This window comes from Bombina bombina, chromosome 2 (assembly GCF_027579735.1).
Source record: "Bombina bombina isolate aBomBom1 chromosome 2, aBomBom1.pri, whole genome shotgun sequence".
NCBI classification, from domain to species: domain Eukaryota; kingdom Metazoa; phylum Chordata; class Amphibia; order Anura; family Bombinatoridae; genus Bombina; species Bombina bombina.
The window spans coordinates 1,309,368,332-1,309,393,009 of record NC_069500.1 but is presented as its reverse complement, the minus strand read 5'-3'; the positions used below and the strand labels follow the sequence as shown (position 1 = coordinate 1,309,393,009).

Genomic DNA, 24,678 nt, shown 5'->3' with positions numbered 1-24,678 from the left:
CAAAAAAATGTTATTGTAGTTGCTTGATTTTACCATACTCCTTCGGATCTTTTTGGGTATAAGAAAATACTTCCTTTGCACTCTGCAAAATAGAATACAAAATTAATTATTTCTCTCTATCCAGAGCAGATTTATAAAAATATATATATATTTGTTATGAGTTATGTGCAAAATAGGGGTTCTTATGACATGCTGTACTAAAGCTATTTTCTCAAAAACAAAGTAATAGCTGAATTTTAATTCAATGACCTAAATACAAAATATATATATTTAAAATAAAAACTTTGTTATTAATAAGAGATTGTTAAATAAATTGCATTTCATTTGCTAGAAAATAGCTCAGGAATTCAAACTAGTGTCATCAATATTCATATATGTGGAAATCTTTTTGTAATTGCGAAATGCACAGATACATTATGAGGAACATTTACAACAGCAAATAAATAGGAGAACACAACAGGCTCTGCTCATTTAAAAATATTTTTGACTGTTATTACAGAAAAATAAACAATTATTATCGTTATTTGTCACAATCAGGATATAAACGTTAGCATTGTTCTAAATGAAGTCCTGAAATATGTGTGAGTGACATAAGTGGCTTCAAATAAAACTGCTATTCGAATGCATATCGATAGTACCGATACCACTGGTGTCTTGGTGGCTTAAGTGATATGTTGGCAATTGCTTTCTGGAAATATATTTTTATGATAGTGTAGCACTCAGACCCAACCAGTTTTAATAATTGCACAATATTTCACTGTGAAACCGGTTAAATCGTATTTCTAATTGCCATCATAGGGATGTTTTGTATTCAGTTATGCAATGGAACAATCAAGGTAATTTTGATTATACACTGCACTGACTTTAAAGGTGTAATACTATGTAAACACTAGTGCTAACATCCAGTGGTATCCTATTCTTTTTAATTGATTTTATGTCTTAATATGACTATTTAAAATGTAGATTTTCAAGGAGTAATCTATGCTCGCACTTGCAATATATAGAGATTGTGATAATAAGTGAGTGCTTAGATTATATGCTTCTTATGTGTTATTGAGAATTGACATCGTTATGTCAAAAAATTATATAGTAACACTGGTTCTCTTCAACAAGTTACATGAATAATATTTGTTAACAATTTAGTATGTTCAAAGTATGTTTTTAAATCAAAGCAATAAAATTAAATTAACATTGTATTATCTCTGACTCTGTTATTATCTTTACTATAATCGCATTTGTAACGCGTCTGTCGGCAGTTGTGCATGCATCCTCAAAGGAATGTTGGCAGCGCAAGGCAGCCAAAAGAATGTTGGCTGCGCGCGCAAGGTGGATTCTTTCACCACCCTGCCATTTTCGGAATCCACCGGGATGCAGCGAAGGCAAACAAAGCATTACAAAAAAACCTAACCGCCCGCAATAAGTATTTTTATTTTTTTTAAAAACTAACTGCCCGCAATAAGTAGTAAAAAAAACAAAAACTAACCGCCCGCAATAAGTATTACAAAAAAAACAACTAAATGCCTGCAATAAGTATTAAAAATAAATAAATAACCGCCCGCAATAAGTATTAAACAAAATCTAACCGCCAGTACAAAGTATTAAGAAAAAAAACAACTAACTAATAAAATTATTAACCCCTAAATCCACCAACCCTAACATCACAAATTAAATAATTTATTAACCCCTATCGCCATCCACCACCAACGCAATAAACTAATTTACCTAATAACTCCTACACCGCCAACCCCCACAATGCAAATAACTAAGTTAATGACTAAGCCCCTTAACCTAACACCCCCTAAATTAACCCCTTAATTACATAAAATAATAAAATACTACATTACTTTAAAAAATAAAAATAAGATTACATTAACTTAATCCAAAATTACTCAAACTAAAAAAGGCTAGCATTACAGAAAATAATAAACCACATTATCCAAAATAAAAAAAATAAACCTAATCCCTATGAAAATAAAAAAGCCGCCCAAAATAAAAACACCCCCTTATCCAAGAATAAACTACCAATAGCCCTTAAAAGGGCTTTTTGTAAGGTATTGCAACAAGTTAAACAGCTCTTTTTGTAACAAGTTAAACAGCTCTTTTCCTTAAAAAAATACGAAGTCCCCCTCTAACATTAAAACCCCCCACCCACCTAGCCCCCCAAAATAAAAAAACACACTAAAAAACCTAAACTACCCATTGCCCCTAAAGGGGCATTTGTATGGGTATTGCCCTTAAAAGGGCATTCAGATCTTTTTCACTGCCCTTAAAAGGGCATTCTTTTTTTTTAAATTGCCCAAACAAACCTAATCTAAAAAAAAAAAAAAAACTCCAAAAAATAAAAAAAACTCCAACATTAAGCCCCAAATAGATACTCACGGTTCCTGAAGTCCGGCGGAGAAGGTCTTCTTCCAGACGGGTCCATCATCTTCATCCACAGTGAAGGTGGCGTGGAGCGGAGGTGCGGAGCGCTGTTCCCAGATGTGGCGATCCTCGGCTGTTTCAAAATTTCAGCCATTGAGAATGCAAGGTACCCCAAATTGATTGCGGTACCTTGCATTCAATATTCAGTCAACAACGGACATTGGATATAGAGGAGCCTCCATGCCGCCGAGGACCACCGCTGACGATCCAGGCATTGGGAACACAGCTCCGCACCTTCACTCCGGATGAAGATAGAAGATGATGGATCCGTCTGGAAGAAGACCTTCCCCGCTGGACTTCAGAAACAGTGAGTACCTATTTGGGGCTTAGGTTTAGGCTTTTTTCTTTTCATTTTTGGGGTGTTCTTTTTTTTAAGATTAGGGTTTTTTGGGGGCTTGAAAAAGAGCTGAATGCCCTTTTAAGGGCAATGCCAATACAAATGCCCCTTTAGGGGCAATGGGTGGTTTTAGTTTTTTTAGGGTTAGTTTTTTTTTATTTTACGGGGTTTGGTGGACTGGGGGCTTTTACTGTTAGGGGGGACTTAGTATTTTTTAGTGGTAAAAGAGCTGTTTAACTTAGGGCAATGTCCTACAAAATGCCCTTTTAAGGGCTATTGGTAATTTAGTATTAGATTAGGGGGTATTTTTACTTTTATAGGGGTATTTGTTTAGGTTTAATTTTATTATTTTAGATAGCTTTGTTTATTTTTTTCTGTATTTTTACTTTTTTATTTTTTGTAACTGTAGCTTGGGGGGTTGTATTTTTTAAACATAGACTGCCCTCTGGGCAGGCTTATCGCCTAGTACAATATAAAACGTTATTGCTTTTCTATGAATTAAACATGTAAAAGAAAAAAACAATAGCTTTAAATAATCACACATTAACAAATACATCATCATTTGATAATCACATCTCAGTACCTTTAGCAATATTTCCTTTCACTCTAAATACTTTCTAATGGGTGAGCCAATGACGATCTGTATATATATATATATATATATATATATATATATATATATATATATATATATATATATACGCAGCCACCAATCAGCAGCTAGAACCTAGGTTCTTTGCTGCTCCCGAGCTTACCTAGATAAACCTTTCAGCAAAGGATAACAAGAGAAGTAAGCTAATTAAATAATAGAAGTAAATTGGAAAGTTGTTTAAAATTGTATGCTCTGTCTAAATCATAAATGTCTAATTATGACTTTACTGACCCTTTAATTGCTGCCTGATATCAGAATCTAAGCAAACTTTTTTTAATATCTTTGTTTCAACATATACATAATGGATTGCAAGAAGTAATAGATGTTAAAGTGAATGTAAATTTTGATGCTAAAGTGCCCATTTTTAAAAAATTCGATTAAAAACAGGAGCACTTTAATTCATCAAAATTTACATTTCACTACTGTTGTGAAAAAAAACTTACCTTTTAATCTTGACAGCCGCTCAAGCTTCCTCCGCTGGTCGCAAATCCTCTTCCTGGGTCTAATCAGGCTTCCTCCAATCACGGCGTTGAATCAGACACTGATTCCCCCGGGGGGGAAGCCGTGATTGGAGGATGACCGATCCATCATTTCTGACGTCAGAAATGGCTTGCAACGACCGGGAGAAGCTGGAGCGGCTGTCAAGTTTTAAAGGTAAGTATTTTTTCACAACACAAGTGAAATGTAAATTTTGATGAATTAAAGTGCCCGGTTTTTAAAACCGGGCACTTTATCATCAAAATTGACATTCACTTTAAAGTAAAAAATCTGAAAAATGATTTATTGACACAAATGCTGCTTTTATTTGATACTTTTCACTTATGTTACTTTCTTTCAGAATCTGAGAAATGAAGAGCAGGTTGCGGTTATTCAAGCTGGAACAGTTCTATCGCTTTGTGAAAAGGTACAATGTCTAAATACTACCACTCATTTACTGTTTAAACAAAACAAAACAAAACAAAACAAAACTATTGCTAGGAAAGTTATTAAAAAATACAGTTTAAAGCATTTATTTTGTATGTATATATTTTGCAATATAAGGATTGGTCACAATCCTTTAGAAAAAATCTATCAAATTGTTTTCCACAGAAAATCACGATTAGAGTATATGGAGATTATATATATATATATATATATATATATATATATATATACACTATATATATATATATATATATATATATATATATATATATATATATATATATATATATATATATACACACAGAGAGAAATGCACTCACAGGAACGAACAACCAGCTCAATACCATTGTTAGCCTGTTCTATGGCGATTTACCACCTGGGTGCAACTTCTTTTAGTCCAGCAATGCTTTTCACAGAGTAGAACTTTCCTGTAGTATATCAGTCTGATCCCGCCTATTACGGTCAGTCCAGCGCCAAAATACCAGGCAATTCCTCTCTGAACAAGGAACAAAGCAACCCCAGACGATCGTTTCGGCCTTCATTGGGCCTCGTCAGTGAGGTGTAGCAGTATTCCTCTAAGCACACTGAGCAAGGAGTCCACGTCTGGTTGCCCCTTTTTCCCATAGGGAGACTAAATACACACAGAGAGAAATGCGCTCACAGGAACGAACAACCAGCTCAATACCATTGTTAGCCTGTTCAATGGCGATTTACCACCTGGGTGCAACTTCTTTTAGCCCAGCAATGCTTTTCACAGAGTAGAACTTTCCTGTAGTATATCAGTCTGATCCCGCCTATTACGGTCAGTCCAGCACCGAAATACCAGGCAATTCCTCTCTGAACAAGGAACAAAGCAACCCCAGACGATCGTTTCGGCCTTCATTGGGCCTCGTCAGTGAGGTATAGCAGTATTCCTCTAAGCACACTGAGCAAGGAGTCCACGTCTGGTTGCCCCTTTTTCCCATAGGGAGAGTGTGCTTAGAGGAATACTGCTACACCTCACTGACGAGGCCCAATGAAGGCCGAAACGATCATCTGGGGTTGCTGTGTTCCTTGTTCAAAGAGGAATTGCCTGGTATTTCGGCGCTGGACTGACCGTAATAGGCGGGACCAGACTGATATACTACAGGAAAGTTCTACTCTGTGAAAAGCATTGCTGGGCTAAAAGAAGTTGCACCCAGGTGGTAAATCGCCATAGAACAGGCTAACAATGGTATTGAGCTGGTTGTTCGTTCCTGTGAGTGCATTTCTCTCTGTGTGTATTTAGTCTCCCTATGGGAAAAAAGGGGCAACCAGACGTGGACTCCTTGCTCAGTGTGCTTAGAGGAATACTGCTACACCTCACTGACGAGGCCCAATGAAGGCCGAAACGATCGTCTGGGGTTGCTGTGTTCCTTGTTCAGAGAGGAATTGCCTGGTATTTCGGCGCGGGACCAGACTGATATATACTACAGGAAAGTTCTACTCTGTGAAAAGCATTGCTGGGCTAAAAGAAGTTGCACCCAGGTGGTAAATCGCCATAGAACAGGCTAACAATGGTATTGAGCTGGTTGTTCGTTCCTGTGAGTGCATTTCTTTCTGTGTGTGTGTATATATATATATATATATATATATATATATCTATCATTATTGATATAGATAAATAATTTGATGCAATTATGATTGTTGACCCTATAGAGATTAATGGCTGATACACTATGCATATATAAACATGAGTTCATTATATTATATATTAAATACTGTATTATGCCTGTAACAGGAGTTTGAGAAGACTCTCTTATACATATTGCCCAATAAATACAGGTACAAATCCCCAAATCTGGAATTCCAAAATCCAAACTTATTATGAAATCCAATTTTTTTTATTAATATTTTTTAAAAATACAATTATTAAAAACTACTATTTTCCCCTCCTGTAAGTCACAATATTTTCTGCCTGTGTCTTTGATTATTTTTTTTTTTGTGTCTAAAATGCAAATAGTCTATTTATTTAAAACAACGAATATTACCTTTCTGATTACAGCACTGTACTTCTGAGTGTATTATGTATACAAAAGTGTTAAAAATAATATAAACCTACCTTTAGGTTAGATGTATAAGCTATATAATTACATGTAAATATTGCCTAAATTACATTATATTGTTGTTTAGATGTGGTTCCAAGACCATCTCCAAACTCTCCCATTTTATAGATGCAAATATTCCAAAATCCAAATTATTCAAAACTACATCTACCAGTACTGATTGGTTTTTCCATATGCTGTAATAGATAAAATTTAAAGTTGTTCAACACAGTTTCTCTGAGCCCAAATGCTTAAAAAGTTAATTTACTCAGATTACATGTTCTGAAGCATAGATACACAGGCACTCCAAAACTGAATTATGCAAATGCAATTCTCAATATTAATAAAGTAAAGATAGATATGTACTTTTAGTATTTTGCGAACAACTGTATGTAAAAAATAATTCAATACAATTTAAATAGCTACAGAAACTCAAGTGCCTAATTTAGTGAATATCTAAATATTGCTGCATGCTTGTTTTTAACATTCATTTGTTAGAGGATCTCCAAGAAAGCAAATTATCTTTATTTTGTCATCCATAATATGGTAAGATAAAAAAAAAGGTTTTAAGAACCCATTCTGTCTTAATTTGACTCCAAACAACTGTTTGCCTTGAAATAACTGCATATAGGATTCCATTCATTCACTAGAACTATTGTTTTTTATGACTTGTTTTGCTACGTTCTTTTTGCTTGAAAATATTTTAATATTTTAATATGTAGATAAAAAATAATGTCACCAAAATATAATATATTAAAAATAATATAATACAACTATGTGCATTGTATTTCTACAATTGATGTACAATATCGATACTATTGTATTTCATGCAACACTTCAATAATAATTATTTTAAAAAAAAATAATTGTTAGTATCGGCAACAATGAGGAAGAGCGGCTTCTAACCTAAAAACAGGTTGGCATAAGAAGGGTCAAATTAAGTCCGTGTAGCTGTGCCACACACACAAATATGAGCAAGTAATGAATAGATTCCACAACAACAACTTGAAATGTTCCTGATAACCTAAATATAGATCAAAATATTTTCTAGCAGTCAGCTTAGCGCTAAAAAATATTATGATGAAAGGAAATTAATGCTGTTTATACTGGTTTGGAAATTAGAAGTAAGTGTATGTTTGTGCACGAAATGTTAGGATAAATTTTTTCTTTTTTTTAAATAAATAAATAAATAATATTTTAATGTTTTGAGGTTTTCATGTACAAATCTCTTTTCAAAGGGATATTTTAATGCAGCTAATTAGAGTCTATATTAACTGGATATAGGTCTAGTTTTTTATTATATCGATGTAACTCTTATTGGCTGAGCATTATATAACAAATCTGAGAAAGAGCATTGTCCTAGAATACTTGACACACTTGGAGCATTTTGTGCTGCATACTATGCAACTATCTGATTTTAACCTGCAAAAATGGGTTAAGACATAGGTAAAGTCCCACTCAGGGAACTACAAACACTACAGCTGCTGAGCTGAACACAGGCAATAGTTGGAAGGATTGTGATCGGTGCTCCAGCTGTTTCCTTAGGACCAGAAGTTCTCTGTTGCTCAAGAGTTTCACAGTAAGTGGTGCAAAAAGGACATTACAAAATTAAGTTTGCATTTTTGTTTAGTACAAAGGAACCACAGGTTTTTTTCTCTCACTAAAATAAGACTTTTTTTTAAAGTGGGAGTATTATGGTGTATTAATTCAGCTGCCTTTGTGATACTGCTGTCAATATTTCTGTTTAGAAACTAAATGCTTTGAGCATTTTTCTACACAAAGTACACATCTCCCATGCTAAATTATGTTTGCTTGCTGGTTGCTTAGCTACAATGTCATCTGACTTCCCTTAGAGATGTGAATGGGAGGTAATTGGACTTACTTAATTCTCTTAAGACCTGACAGCTTTGCTAATGTCTGTTAAACAAAATCAAATAAATTTGTTTAGTCCATTCAGAATGTGAAGGGAGGTCACCTTTACACAATATGCTATCTGAGATTCTTAATGTTCTTCTATTCACTCCAGATTAGACATGTCATGATGGCCTCTTTATTTTACTATATTAACAATATAAAATGTTACTTATTGCATGTCATTTACTGGCAATATTCAGGCGTGTTGTTTGTGCTTAAAACAATTCACGTAAAAACAAGTAGGTCATTAATTTTAGGCATGCAAATTATCATATTTCACTATTCTCAAAAATAATAATGGTAAGATAAATTAGATCTGTGTTTTTATATATATATATATATATATATATATATATATATATATATATATATACAGTATATATGTGTGTGTGTGTATGTATGTAATTTGCATAAATATTAAAAGAGATAGAACAAAAGCTTGAATAACTTCCATACCTGTTCCTTTTTATTGCAACTCAGGGTGCACGTTCTTTTTGCACACTATGCCCTTTCACAGAGAAAAAAAAGAGTAACAACAACTCCAGACGATCGTTTCGGCCTTCTGTGGGCCTCGTCAGTGAGGTGCAGTTGTATCTCTCTAAGGGCATGTGTGCACGGAGTCCACGTCTGGTTTCCTCCATTACTCTTAGGGAGACCCAAGAGTGATTTGCAAAAATATTAGAAGAGAGAGAACAACACTCCTGAGATAGAACAAAAGCTAGAATAACTTCCATGCCCGTTCATTTTTATTGCAACTCAGGGTGCACGTTTTTAGCACACTATGCCCTTTCACAGAGAAAAAATATCCTGTAGCATATCAGTCTGATCTTGCCCAATGACAGTCCAGCGCAGAAATACCACGCAATTCCTCTCTGAACAAGAGAAACAACAACCCCAGACGATCGTTTCGGCCTTCTGTGAGCCTCGTCAGTGAGGCGCAGTTGTATCTCTCTAAGGGAATGTGTGCACGCAGTCCATGTCTGGTTTCCCCATTACTCCTAGGGAGACCCAAGAGTATTTTGCTCAAATATCAGAAGAGAGAGAACATAACTCCTGAGATAGAACAAAATCTAGAATAACTTCCATGCCTGTTCATTTTTATTGCAACTCAGGGTGCACGTTCTTTTAGCACACTATGGGGCATATGTATCAAGCTCCGTATGGAGCTTGATGCCCCGTGTTTCTTGCGAGCCTGCAGACTCGCCAGAAACACCAGTTATGAAGCAGCGGTCACAAAGACCGCTGCTCCATAACCTGTCCGCCTGCTCTGAGCAGGTGGACAGACATCGCCGGAAATCAACCCGATCGGGTACGATCGGGTTGATTGACACCCCCCTGCTGGCGGCCCATTGGCGTATTTCTCGCCGTATTCAGCGATGTCTGTCGGACCTGATCCGCAGTGTCAGATCAGGTCCGACAGACATTGATAACTAGGGGCCTATGCCCTTTTACAGAGAAAAAATATCATGTAGCTTATCAGTCTGACCCTGCCCAATGACAGTCCAGCGCCGAAATAGCAGGCAATTCCTCTCTGAACAAGAGAAACAACAACCCCAGACAAAATATATTTTTTCTTTGTGAAAGGGCATAGTGTGCTAAAAGAATGCAATAAAAATGAACAGGCATGGAAGTTATTCTAGCTTTTGTTTTATCTCAGGAGTGCTGTTCTCTCTCTTCTTATATTTGAGCAAAATACTCTTGGGTCTCCCTAGGAGTAATGGGGAAACCAGACGTGGACTCCGTGCACACTTGCCCTTAGAGAGATGCAACTGCACCTCACTGACGAGGCCCACAGAAGGCTGAAACGATCATCTGGGGTTGTTGTTACTCTTGTGCAGAGAGAATTTCCTGGTATTTCTGCACTGGACTGTCATTGGGCAGGGTCAGACTGATATGCTACAGGATATTTTTTCTCTGTGAAAGGGCATAGTGTGCTAAAAGAACGTGCAATAAAAATGAACAGGCATGGAAGTTATTATAGCTTTTGTTCTATCTCTTTTAATATTTATGGAAATTACTCTTGGGTCTCCCTAAGAGTAATGGGGAAACCAGACGTGGATTCCGTGCACACATGCCCTTAGAGAGATACAACTGCACCTTACTGATGAGGCCTGAGTTGCAATAAAAATGAACAGGCATGGAAGTTTTTCTAGCTTTTGTTCTATCTCAGGAGTGCTGTTCTATTTCTTTTAATATATATACTGTGTATATATATATATATATATATATATATATATATATATATATATATACATACAATTGTATGCAAAAGTTTAGGCACCCATGACAATTTACATGATTTTCATTTATAAATAATTGGGTGTTTGGATCAGCAATTTCATTTTGATATATCAAATAAATTAAGGACACAGTAATATTTCAGTAGTGAAATGAGGTTTATTGGATTAACAGAAAATGTGCAATATGCATTAAAACGAAATTAGACAGGTGCATAAATTTGGGCACTCCAACAGAACTATTGCATCAATATTTAGTAGAGCCTCCTTTAGCAGAAATAACAGCCTCTAAGCGCGTCCTATAGCCCTTAATGAGTGTCTGGATTCTGGATGAAGGTATTTTTGACCATTCCTCCTTGCAAAACATCTCCAGTTCAGTTAGGTTTCATGGTTGCTGAGCATGGACAGCTCGCTTTAAATCACCCCACAGACTTTCAATGATATTCAGGTCTGGGAACTGGGATGGCCATTCCAGAACATCATACTTGTTCCTATGCATAAATGCCAGAGTAGATTTTGAGCAGTGTTTTGGGTAGTTGTCTTGTTGAAATATCCAGCCCCGGCATAACTTCAACTTGGTGACTGATTCCTTAACATTATTCTCAAGTATCTGCTGATATTGAGTGGAATCTATGCAACCCTCAACTTTAACAAGATTCCCAGTACTGGCACTGGCCACACAGCCCCACAGCATGATGGAACATCCACCAAATTTTACTGTGGGTAGCAAGTGTTTGTCTTGGAACGCTGTGTTCTTTTGCCGCCATGCATAACGCCTCTTGTTATGACCAAAATACTCAATCTTTGTTTCATCAGTTCACAGCACCTTCTTTAAAAATGAAGCTGGCTTGTCCAAATGTGTGTTTGCATACATCAAGTGACTATGTTTGTGGCGTGTGTGCAGAAAAGGCTTCTTCCGCATCACTCTCCCATACAGCTTCTCCTTGTGCAAAGTACGCTGAATTGTTTAGCGATGCACAGTGACACCATCTGCAGCAAGATGATGTTGTAGGTCTTTGGAGGTGGTCTGTGGGCTGTTCTCACCATCCTTTGCCTTTCCGATATTTTACCCGGCCTGCCACTTCTGGCCTTAACAAGAACTGTGCCTGTGGTCTTAAATTTCCTCACTATGTTCCTCACAGTGGACGCTGACAACTTAAATCTCTGCAATAGCTTTTTGTAGCCTTCCCCTAAACCATAATGTTGAACAATCTTTGTTTTCAGGTCATTTAAGAGTTGTTTTGAGGCCCCCATGTTGCCACTCTTCAGAGGAGAGTCAAAGAGAACAACAACTTGCAATTGGCCACCTTAAAATACATTTTCTCATGATTGAATGCACCTGTCTATGAAGTTTAAGGCTTAATGGGCTCACCAAACCAATTGTGTGTTCCAATTAATCAATGCTAGGTAGTTACAGGTATTAAAATCAACAAAATGACAAGGGTGCCCAAATTTATGCACCTGTCTAATTTTGTTTTGATGCATATTGCACATTTTCTGTTAATCCAATAAACCTCATTTCACTACTGAAATATTAATGTGTCCTTCAGTTATTTGATAGATCAAAATGAAATTGCTGATCCAAACACCCAATTATTTATAAATGAAAATCATGGAAATTGTCAGGGGTGCCTAAACATTTGCATACAACTGTATATATGTATATGTATGTATATATACCGGTGTGTATATATATATATATATATATATATATATATATATATATATATATATATATATATATATATATATATATATATACTGTATGTATATATATATATATATATATATATATATATATATACGTATATATACTGTATATATAAATATATAAAATTCTTATCCTTCCCATTCCCCTTCCCCCTCTTTTTTGTATTATTTTTCTTTTATATGCACACTTAATTAGAAAATGTGGGTTCCTTTTTAGTACTTTATTGTACTCTAGAAATATATAAGACTGTTATATGTACTATATTGTGTATTATTGCAAAAGTTAATTAACCCATTAAAAATATTTAAACCAAAAAAAATCTATCATTCCATATGTTAACATTCATTCAGCCATTTTGAATCTGAAGTATTTAGATATTGGAATCTCCAGCTAAATATAATGCCTTTTTTGTTTAAAATTTGGTATAATCATTACAAAAGTAGAAATCTTGAAGTGAGAAATTAGTTTTTGAGATATTTGTTTGAAAAGGGCTGTTTAGTAACCATAGGCTACAGATCAAGATAGGTTGAGCACCAGTCCCAGCACAGGCAGTTCACTTTATTAAATGTCTGTTTAAATTAATTAAACTATAGAAGAGAGCTGTGTCTATGCTTTAGAAGATTTCAGAAAAATAAACATATTGGCCGGTTTGTATTCTAATTATTGTATTATTCTCTTTAATTGGGTGGACTTTTTTTTAATAACTTTGATATCCTTTCTGTGGTTTTCCTTTCTCTTCAGTTGTTCAGCAGAATACAGAGCCCTACAGAGAGAATTCAGTAAATGGTTCTTAAAGGGACATTAAACACTTTGAGATGGAAATACAGAATGATAAATTGTATATAATAAAACAACTCTGCAATATACTTTCATTATTTATTTTGTCCTCTTTGCCTGTAATTCCATCCTGAAATTATGAACTTTTCAGTTCCTGTTAGAAATGGAAGTGCAGAGCACTGTTAAATCCAGCACAACCATTGGCTGCACACTCTAGTGACCTATTTATAACTGACCCTAATTGGCCACAGCAGAGAAGGTAACACAAGTTACAACATGGCAGCTCCCAGTGTTTTATAGACACTAAAACTTTACACTTATTTTGTCACTTTTTAAACAACTAATGAAACTTTAAAAAATACATCTACATTTTATACTCAGACTAATCTTTTCTTTGAATGCATCATTCTATCTAGCATGTATTAAGTGATTAATGTCCCTTTAAGTATATGAGAATCACATACATTTACATAGATGCCAATTGTCCTGTTTTTCACAGTCAGGTTTTTTTGCTTCCTGTCTCTGCCTTTTAAAGAAACATGAAACCCAAAGATTTTCAGATACAGCATACCATTTTTTTTAATAGATTTTTATTGAGATTTTATAATAACAATCTGCAATGCGTATGACACCAATGACTAGGGCACAGCCCAGTCTCATAAGAGTATAAACACATAATACAAAGTATACGTTTACATACTCAGCGTCCACATTACTGCGATAGAAAGCCATAATGATTATTACTATTGTGTTACATATGCAGAGAAATAACCTAGATTATTTATCACTATTATATGCATTAAGAACAATAAAACATTATAAACTGGAATGAAAACTAGTGCCGCCATTGTTGGAGTAAAAATAAAATAAGAACAAATAACATTGACTCTCCTGATGTCATAAGGGTAATGGTGTACAAGGATAAAAAAAAGAAAAGAAAAAGGGGGTACGGGACGGAAGGGTTTAGCTATGCCTCCTGCCTCGGGAAAAGGTGTAGTTTGATAGTCTGTTGGTAATTCTTTGTGGCTAATAATGATCGTATAGTATAGTTTATTTAGGTAAAGTACTAATGTAGTAATTCCCCTTACAGTTAGGCCAATCAATAAGATTTTTCAAGTAGTAAGGTTATAATAGGCTAGATACAATTAGGTTAGATTAGATTGAATTTGGTTCAGTTCAATTCTCCCTCCTGGCTCTGTCTCCATAGTTCCCAGCTCATACAGTGGAGATTGATGTTATTGTTGGCAGCAAATATAGGGCTTTCCATAGACTCAATATGGGATATAATTTTTAGTACTTGGGTCCACCTAGGGCCTGCCGTTTGACACTATGTCCTGGCAATAGCTAGTTTAACTGCCGTAAATGTATATATGCACATATTAAGTACATAATCTGCAAGATTATTTGGAAAATATATGAAATAATCACATCTGGGGGTTATCTCCTCAGGTGATTCAAAATGTTCTGCTATAGAGCAAAGCCTTGGTCCAAAGTCTTCAGATTTTTGGCCACTCCCACCATATATGTATGGGTGTCCCCAATCTTCCACACCCTTTCCAGCACATTGGAGAATGTGAGTGAGATATCTGGAACAATCTAAGGGGCGTCAAGTGCCATTGAGTGAGAATCTTAAAATACAATTCTAAGTATGAAACATTATGAATGGCTTTCTTAGTGATCATCACTGCTTTAGTACACACATCTTCTGAGACCTCAAATCTTAGGGATTTTTCCCATCGCATAATGTAAATCGTTTTTACAAAAAATGGGTGGTTGTAAGATAGCTATATAAGCAAGGGAAAACATCTCTGGGACACGTGTGTTCAGAGACCATCTCTTTTCCCAGCTAGTTGCTTGCCTAAGTGGTCTGTTAGGGAACCCCCATGCTCTCAAAAAGCTTTTTAGTCTGAAAAACTCAAAGTGTAGTAACGGCTGTTGGGGAAAACGTTTCTGAAAGGAAGCTATGGTCATGCATTTTTCATTAATAAACAAGTCCACAACCACATTGAGTCCCTGGTCCGCCCACCAATTTGGATGGGAGTCTGGGAGAGCTGTTAAAAGACCAAAGATTGGGTGGATTGAGGAAGGATGAGGGGAAACCCCTAGTGAATGTCGTATTGAGATACAGCATACCATTTTAAACAACTTTCCAATTTACTTCTATCATCTAATTTGCTTTGTTCCCTTGGTATCCTTTGTTGAAAATAATACCTAGGTAGGAGCAGCAATCTGCTACTGGGAGCTAGCCTCTGATTACTTGCTGCACATATATGCCTCTTGTCATTGGTTCACCCAATGTGTTCAGCTAGCTTTCTGTAGTGCATTGCTGCTTTTTCAACAAATAATACCAATGAAATGCAGCAAATTTGCTAATTGAAGTACATTGGAAAGTTGTTTAAAATTGTATGTTCTATCTGAAACATGAAAGACATATTTTGGGTTTCATATGTCTTTTAATTGACATGAAACCCAACATTTTTCTTTTATGATTCAAATAGAGAATACAATTTTAAATAACATTCCATTTTACTTATATTATTTAATTTGCATCATTCTTCAGATATCCTTTGTCGAAGAAATAGTTAGACACATTGGTGAGCCAATCACACGAGGCATCTATGTGCAGCCACCACTCACCAGCTACTGAGCCTATTTAGATATGATTTTCAACAAAGGATATTAAGAGAATGAAGCAAATTAGATAATAGAAGTACATTGGAAAGTTGTTTAAAAAAAATTGCTTGCTCTTTCTAAATCATGAAAGAAAAAAAATGTGGGTTTAGTGTCCCTTTAAGCTTAACCCTTGTTTAATTCAGTCTGTATATAGTTTATGAATATTGTGTACAGTGCAGTACTCCCACCATAGAGAGGCAGTCTCATTGCTTATGCTTACAGTATATTTTTTTTTATTTTTTCTGTAGTCTTCTTTATTTGTGGTCTTTTGTTATACTGAAGTTTAGCAGTGCGAGGTCAGGTAAGGGGAAGCCATGATATGTGATATATAATACCAAGGAGGGTAGGAGACAAGAGGTGATGAAGCCAGGCAGCTCAATAGTGTTGTACAATTTGCAACGTGTCATTTTCCCCGTGTATATATTGAGGCTTTGTTTAGCAGGGACTTAACACATTAGACTGTTCATGTTCTTGGACTGGAATTCACAGAACATACACAAAATCCAGGTTTATTGGAGCATTTCTGAGCCTATTAACCTTTTGTTCACAATCACCATGGCAGCAAAGATAAGAACATAAATAGTCACTTCATAAAATGCCACCCACTTGTGAAACAAAACAAATCATCTATATATCTGCATATATTGTTCTCAGCATCCCTAAGACAGCCGGTTAACATATTGAGGTAATATCACATCGATATAAACTAGGGTGTTTTGTGGTTTCCTGCTATACAGATGCTAAAGGGTTAATAATGTAACCCTTGTTTGTTGATTATGGTACTTACTGTAAAGGTAGTCTTCCTATGTGAATTATGCACTTGAGAGGGAGGTAATGAGGAGCTTGATGCTCTTACCTGGATTAAAGGGGCTATTACAGTGCATAAAGGAAAGGCTCTAATATGTTTATTATTATTATAATATAATTATTATTATTATAATATGCAATTTTATTATTGCACTATTGCTTTCATATAACCATGTGTTTAATTATGTGTTTAAAGGGACATAATACCCATATGCTAAATCACTTGAAAGTAATACATCATAACTGTAAAAAGATGACAAACAAATATCACCTGAACATCTCTAAGTAAAAAAGGAAGATATTTTACCTCAAAATTTCTTCCGCTCACGAGAGAAAGTGATTTTTAAACAGATATACTTCATCTGCTGTCCAACTGCAAGTTGAAAAAAAAAATAGCCAATCAGCATTGTTTATTTTCAACATATGTCATCAACAGTGCTGAGGTAATGCTTTGTCTTTGCTGTGATCTCATGAGATTTCACAGAACTTACTTAAAGGGACAGTCTACACCAGAATATTTGTTTTAAAAGATAGATAATCCCGTTATTACCAATTCCCTAGTTTTGCATAAGTATCCAGTGCACCTCCAAATATCAGAGAATTAGATACTTAGGAGACCTCTTTGGCCCTCTTTGGCCACCAACTAGAGGGCGTCACCATACCAACTCTCTGGGCGATCACTCTGCTCCCTTTCTGCTAGCTCCCAGGGCCATTACTGACTGCCTGGCTAGTGTGCATAGATTTCAACTTAGTAGGGCAACCAGCACTGTAAGGCAGATAGATAATCTAGCTCTGAAATAAGAGCTTTTATTTAAGTTAATATACCCCTGCCGAGACTGAATAACCACAACCCTAAGAAAGCTGCCAACACAATGCCGATACGCCACCAAGCACTTCCCAAAGTACTGGATGGGAGGGTGGGAAATTCTCGAGAACAGGAAGCAAGAAAAAGGGGCAGTTATCCTCAAGACAATATGACAGGTGCAAGATACAGTCCTTCCCTTACAATTGCAACACGCTACTCACACAAATGTATTCCAAACTCCTGGGTGTTAACCCTTAGGTGCATTTCAGACCCACCAAGGGTCTTACTCTGGCATAGAGATCATTAACTAATCTATTCAGTTTAATATATCAATTCTATAAGAGCACTTTAACAATAAAATACATTTTAAAGGTGCTGTTGTGAAATAGTTATTAGTGAACCAATGCTGATACCACATACTGTTTAATAGTGTGGTGTGTTTGTTTAAGGGTTGCTGAATTTATTGATTAGTGCACTTGTTTGTATATTGCAGCAAGAATCTTGGGATAGGACAAACATTTTTATTTTTTTCTGGTAGTTTTGTTTTATTTATTTTGTATGCATTGTTGAATCTGATCTACCTTTCAAATGTTTAAATTTGTTTTATAATATTATGTGTATTTTGTTGGTGCTTGTCTTGTAGTGGTTAAAACAAATTGAGGTAACAGAAGCTGCCCTGACACAGAAAATGATTGACTTGGAAAATGAGAAGGTATGTGCAACAATACAACGATGTATTACAAGCTTTGTCTTTGTTCTCCATTTTTTCCTCACTTTATGTTGTCATCAATACTTACTTAGTCCTATTAACCCCCTGAGTGCAAAGGACAATTATGTGTAATCCACCTAGGGTTCTGCATTCTGAGCCAGATGATAGGGACCTATGTGTCATGAAGTCACAAGGACAAATAAACACCCTGCAGTAGCAGGAGCTTCCATGTTAGTTAAAGTGTGGGAGGAAATACAGAAAAAGATGACATCTCAGCCCACATGTACAACACACCGCATTTGAAAGAGGGGAGACTGCTCTTTTAAGGGGGGGAGGGTTTGAGGCTTTTGCAAGAAGCAGTTGATTGCCTTAATAATTGTTATAACTTGCAGCAGGAGTGAAAATGCCCTCTTTCTAATAAGTGGTCACTAGTCCCCCTATGGTGCAGATGATCACCTTTAAAAAAGTAATCTTCTAACCATCTAGAAGCCAGGGATTTTCTAGTTGTGAGGAGTAAGGCTGTTACAGAGTTCCTGTCTTTTCCGCAGATATAATTAGAGGTGTATGAGACCCCTCATGTGAATGAGAGCATTTTCATTAGGGGGTCACACCTCTTTCTAAATTCAGGTGATCATCCTGGTAATGATGATCACTTACCCCAAGTACACACCCGTGCAGTATCTGGTGAGGTGGCACTTTTAGTGACCTTATCCCCATATAAAGCACAGTGGACTATGAAACCCTGTTTCCAATAAGGGATCTCATACCCCTGTCATTAGTGATTACCATAAATATGGCAAAAAACACAACCACACCCCCCTAGTATGAAGAGTCTCATGTCTCTTTTTTGGTGCTTGTGATTGCCATAGAAATTGCAGTTACCTGTCTACTATGTGACTGTTATGGTGTTCTGGGTTTAGAAGAGACCATACCATCTGAAAATAAGCACTGCAGTGGGAAAATGACCTCTATTTGTAAAGAGAAAAAGTGTATGGCAAAAGAAAACACCACAGACATACGGAACAGGGGGTGGGGTATCCCCTTTGTGGCCTCAAACAATACATAAACAAACATCATCAGATGGGGGGGGTCCTTATCTTTCAAATGAGTGTTCCTATTTATGTCCTGTTGCAAGTAAATATTATAACAATGACAAGTATTGGTTTTAGTTTGGGGGATCTGGACATTTTTATGAAGCCTTTAGAGTGAAGTCCGAACGTTGAAATAATAGGTTTCATATCCTTAAAGCTGTCAATTGAGCATCTTAGTAGTAATAATAACTTGTCCTAAACGGCTAGCTTTGTTTTGTTGTGTGGTGGATGCCAGGGCTCATAGATTCATGTTCCTCTGAATAAAAATAAAAAATACGGGAATCAAAATAAATAGAACTTGGTAAGTGTAAAAATAGACAATATTTTGTGAAATTAAATATATTTAAATTTATTTGTAACTGCATTGAGAGGCAGCAACTTAAACAGCTCTAGCATAGCATATCAGTACTGAAGGGATTCATATAGTGTATATAAAAAAATACAAGGAAACGTTCCCCTTTATTCATTTAGTTTATTTAACCCTTTCATCATGTATAGTAATTACTAATAAAACCTTGAAGGTTGACTCTCTCAATAATAATAATAATAATAATAATAATGCTTGTTGATGTGGAGTCTTGACTGGAACCTGTGTGTAGATATAAAGTAAGGGTGCATTTTAGCCTTCACTAATTCATCTTCAACAACTAGTAGAACCTTTGGACTTATGGTAGCTGTTACATATTAGCAGATGATTGATGAACCCTTAAATTATGAAAGGCCAGTGGATCAAGGCAAGATAAGGTTTAGGAAGAAGGCCGTTTAAGATCAGAATATAGGACTTGCTGTAATAGCAGTCAGGAGTATACCTAGTCAACAACATGAGATCAGAAGATAGGACTTGCCTGTAATAGCAGTCAGGAGTATACCTAGTCAACAACATGAGATCAGAAGATAGGACTTGCCTGTAATAGCAGTCAGGAGTATACCTAGTCAACAACATGAGATCAGAAGATAGGACTTGCCTATAATTGTGGTTAGGAATATACCAAGTCAGCATCCTGAGATAAGAAACTAAGCTAAACTTGAGTCAGGATTGATCAGGTCTGCAACTGTAGTAAGGAATACATGCAAGCGATTTTAGCGCTCCAATTTGTAATACCGGTGCAGTGGGTGCACGATAATATGTCCTGGTATTACAAGTTTAATCTTAATGTGAATACATTACTTCCTATGGGAGCATCGTTCTGATGCCTTCACAGATGGCATCAGAACCTTGCGCTGCAAAGGAGATAAGTAGCACAGCAATGGGCAGCATTTTTTAATCAATATGTATATGATTATATACATACTGTATATCTTTATGGGTTAATATGTGTATATACACATATTAACACATAAATATATATGTATGTAATCATAATCATATACATATATATTTATATTGCGGTATATGGGAACACACAGTTTCAATAGACCGCAATGTAAAGGCACTTTTCAATGCCGTTTTTTTTCTAACACCCCACTCCCACCAACTTTAAAGCCCCAAAACTGCCTAGTGCAGTTTTTTTTCCCATTAATAAAAAATGCTAGATTTTTTTGGGGGGGGGCATTTGGGGCACTTTTAGAAAATTCACCAGAGATCTAATCTCTGGTTAATTTTCGGATAGCTAATTGCTAGCCACTTGTAGTGGCTGGTTAATTATTGCGCTGCCTGTTTGCGGGAGCGCACTAATTTAGAGCTCCACTTGTAATTTAGCCCATAGTAGGGAATTGACTGATAAGCAATTTGAGATCTTATTGGATCTTCAGGACAAGAGCCTACTGTCCTTAGGAAACAGATTGTAAATGGGATTTCCTATTACCTATTTGCCTAAACATTTGTGCTATAAGCAGCAACAGGGCAGCGGATTTCCAGTGTAATCTGTGGGTGACCTGCCTGAGCCTACTGTGATGCAAGAAATCTTTACCAACTTTACTAATTTTAACCCTCTGAGAGATAATAGAATTTTCCCTGAATTAATGAAAATTGGGAGCTGTTTATCTGCTGCATATTATATATATATTTGTATGCCCTTTTTACCATTGATAGGAACTTTTCAGCAAACAAAAAGGCTATCTGGAAGAGGAGCTGGACTATAGGAAGCAAGCACTTGATCAAGCACACATGGTAGGCATTTAAATCTTTGGTACAGAGCAGACATATATTTTCTGCTATACAATCTGTTGAAATGTTATTGTTTTTATTGTTCTTAGTCCATATGATTTACAGTTACAGCATCATAAACTATATTTTGCTGAATGCTGTGATTCACATGGTCATATCTGCTAATTACAAACTATTTGTAAATGTTGTATAAGGCTACTTCAACTCATTGCAAATATATTTCCAATAATTTTCAAAGATGTCAAAATAAAGATTGTTTGAACATTTACAACTTTTGATATTTATTAGGAATACCATTTTTTGGAGCTTTCTGGTTAGACATACTAGTGAATGTTTCCTACTTAATATTTGTGCATAACATTCCAAATATGTTTTCGATCTACAAACAATATTTTGCCTTCTTTTGAAAGACATTAAAGATTAGTAGTTTGCTGGAACTTATACAGATGTTGATTGGTTTGTATTCTCTGAGTGCCGTGCACAGTGCATGCCTACCAAACAGTGCCTATCGGTGACCACCAGGCTTGTGCATATAACACTGACTCAGCATTAAAAAAGGCTAGAGGAGTAATTATCATATAATTGTAGAAAGAGCATAGAACTGAAAAAGGATAGCTTACCCCTAGGTTAGAAGATTAAAGACTACTGTTCCATAAAGATATCAACAAGAATAATGTATTGCTTAAATTTAAAGAAAGGGATCTGGGAGGGGGTAGGCTATTGATGGGGAGGGGGAAGTTACACTACAGAAAATTTGGTTTTTAAGCCAAAAATAAATAAAAAATAAATAATTTTGTTTTTAGCAAACTGAATACTGGCAGACAGCTGCCAGTACCCAAGATGGGAAGAGAGGGGAGGGTTAGAAAGCTGTTTGGGGGGATTAGTGAGGTTGAGGGCTAAGGGGGGATCCAACACGGCAGAATAAATTTAAAAAAAATAATAAAAAAATATATAAATAAAAAAAAAATGCCTTTTATTTTAGTACTGGCAGACTTTCTGCCAGTACTTAAGATGGCAGTGACAATTGTGAGGTGGTGGAGGGAAGAGAGCTGTTTGAGGGGGGTCAAGGAGGGATCAAGGGGTTGTATATGTCAGGTTGGAGGCTGATCTCTATACTAAAGCTAAAATTAACCCTACAAGCTACCTAATTAACCGCTTAACTGCTGGGCATAATACAAGTGTGGTGCGCAGCGGCATTTAGCGGCCTTCTAATTGCCAGAAAGCAATGCCAAAGCCATATATGTCTGCTATGTCTGAACAAAGATGACCCCAGAGAAGCATTTACAACCATTTGTGCCATAATTGCACAAGCTGTTTGTAAATAATTTCAGTGAGAAACCTAAAGTTAGTGAAAAAGTGAACAATTTTTTTTATTTGATCGCATTTGGCGGTGAAATGGTGGCATGAAATATACCAAAATTGGCCTAGATCAATACTTTGGGTTGTCTACTACACTACACTAAAGCTAAAATTAACCCTACAAGCTCCCTACAAGCTACCTAATTAACCCCTTCACTTCTGGGCAAAATACGAGTGTAGTGCACAGCGGCATTTAGCGGCCTTCTAATTACCAAAAGGTAATGCCAAAGCCATAAATGTCTGCTATTTCTGAACAAAGGGGATCCCAGAGAAGCATTTACAACCATTTGTGCCATAATTGCACAAGCTGTTTATAAATAATTTCAGTGAGAAACCTAAAGTTTGTGAAAACGTTTGTGAAAAAGATAACTTTTTATTTTAATTTAATCACATTTGGCGGTGAAATGTTGGCATGAAATATACCAAAATAGGCCTAGATCAATACTTTGGGTTGTCTACTAAAATATATAGATATGACGGGATATTCAGGGATTCCTGACAGATATCAGTGTTATAATGTAACTGTCCACTCAGCCTTTCATCTTTCGATCGATGAAATGAGCAGATCCTTGAGACCCTTACGGGTGATTAGCCGCGCTTTACAAGTACCCCATACATACATACATCCCTAATTTTGGGGAAAAAAATGTTTTGGAAATAGCAAAGTGCTACTTGTACTTATTGCCCTATAACTTGCAAAAAAAGCAAAAAACATTGGGTATTTCTAAACTCAGGACAACATTTAGAAACTATTTAGCATTTATGTTTTTTGGTGGTTGTAGATGTGTAACAGATTTTGGGGGTCAAAGTTAGAAAAAGTGTGTTTTTTTCAATTTTTTCATCATATTTTATCATTTTTTTATAGTAAATTATAAGATATGATGAAAATAATGGTATCTTTAGAAAGTCCATTTAATGGCGAGAAAAACAGTATATAATATGTGTGGGTACAGTAAATGAGTAAGAGGATAATTATAGCTAAACACAAACACCGCAGAAATGTAAAAATAGCCCTGGTCCCAAACGGTAAGAAAATTGAAAAGTGCTGTGGTCACTAAGGGGTTAATAAGCAATACATTATTCTTGTTGATACCTTTATGGAACAGTAGTCTTTAACCTTCTAACCCAGAGGTGAGCTATCCTTTTTCAGTTGTATACTCTTTCTTCAATTACATGATAATTGTTTCTCCCCTTTGCACACACTCTGGGGCATAAAACCTTGAAATTATATCTACCTACACTTTATATTTCTAAAGAATTTATTATAAGGTTCTTGTGCAAATTATTTCACTGTTCTTTCCCCCATCCTTTGTTTCTTTGTGACAAGGCTAGAGGAGGTCCTTGCAATCATATGTTTATAGGACCTAGGGACTTTATGTGTCAGTAATTTCTAAGCAAATACAATGAGCTTAAACATTTATCATTGTTGGATATGGGAACTGCTAGAAAAAAGCTTGACATTTTGGTAACAGGGAAATGGTCCATATAGGAAGAACACGTCATATTTAAGGATATGCAGCATACATGAGTATGCTTAACAAGTTGCATGTATGAGTGAAGTTATCACAAAATTTGTGCTTACTATTCTCAGAAGCAACTGTGTAAAATACAATAAATTATAATAAAACGTTAGGCAAATCATAAACTTTTTTTTTTTAGATAAATACAACTTTGCTATGTACTCTGTGGACTAGATATGATACATTAAATTTATAAGATTGTTTCAATGCTACCATAACCCTATAATGCTCTAGACATTCTTGGGGATATGTTTATCAAGGTTCATTATATTCAGTCAATAAATGTATTGTAAGAATTCTGTATATCTACATATTTGCAATTGTTACTAAACTGGTTTAGCAGAAAACAGAAGTTGAAATGATAATGAATAAGACGACACAGATATGTTAGAATTGAGATACACACTGACCTGATAGTCTGTTTAATGTCCTATATTTTTATAGTAAAATGAATTATGGTGAGCATGCAGCTGAGAGAAGCCCACAAATATATTAAACACAGCAAACAATAACCTATCCCATACTGATGAATGGGAAAAATATGAAATAAACTCTGTGGTTAGGCATT

At 35.7% G+C, this 24,678-nt stretch overlaps 1 protein-coding gene across 4 annotated transcripts in view; it reads left to right on the top strand.

The window, feature by feature from the left end:
* JAKMIP1 (janus kinase and microtubule interacting protein 1) overlaps positions 1-24,678 on the top strand; it is a 441,501-nt gene that overhangs the window by 356,699 nt on the left and 60,124 nt on the right. For all 4 annotated transcript variants that reach the window (XM_053704153.1, XM_053704152.1, XM_053704150.1 and 1 more), the window contains 3 exons: positions 4,252-4,317; positions 17,968-18,036; positions 21,157-21,234. In XM_053704153.1, the coding sequence (XP_053560128.1) occupies positions 4,252-4,317; positions 17,968-18,036; positions 21,157-21,234 (213 nt within the window). The remainder of the gene's footprint in view (positions 1-4,251; positions 4,318-17,967; positions 18,037-21,156; positions 21,235-24,678) is intronic.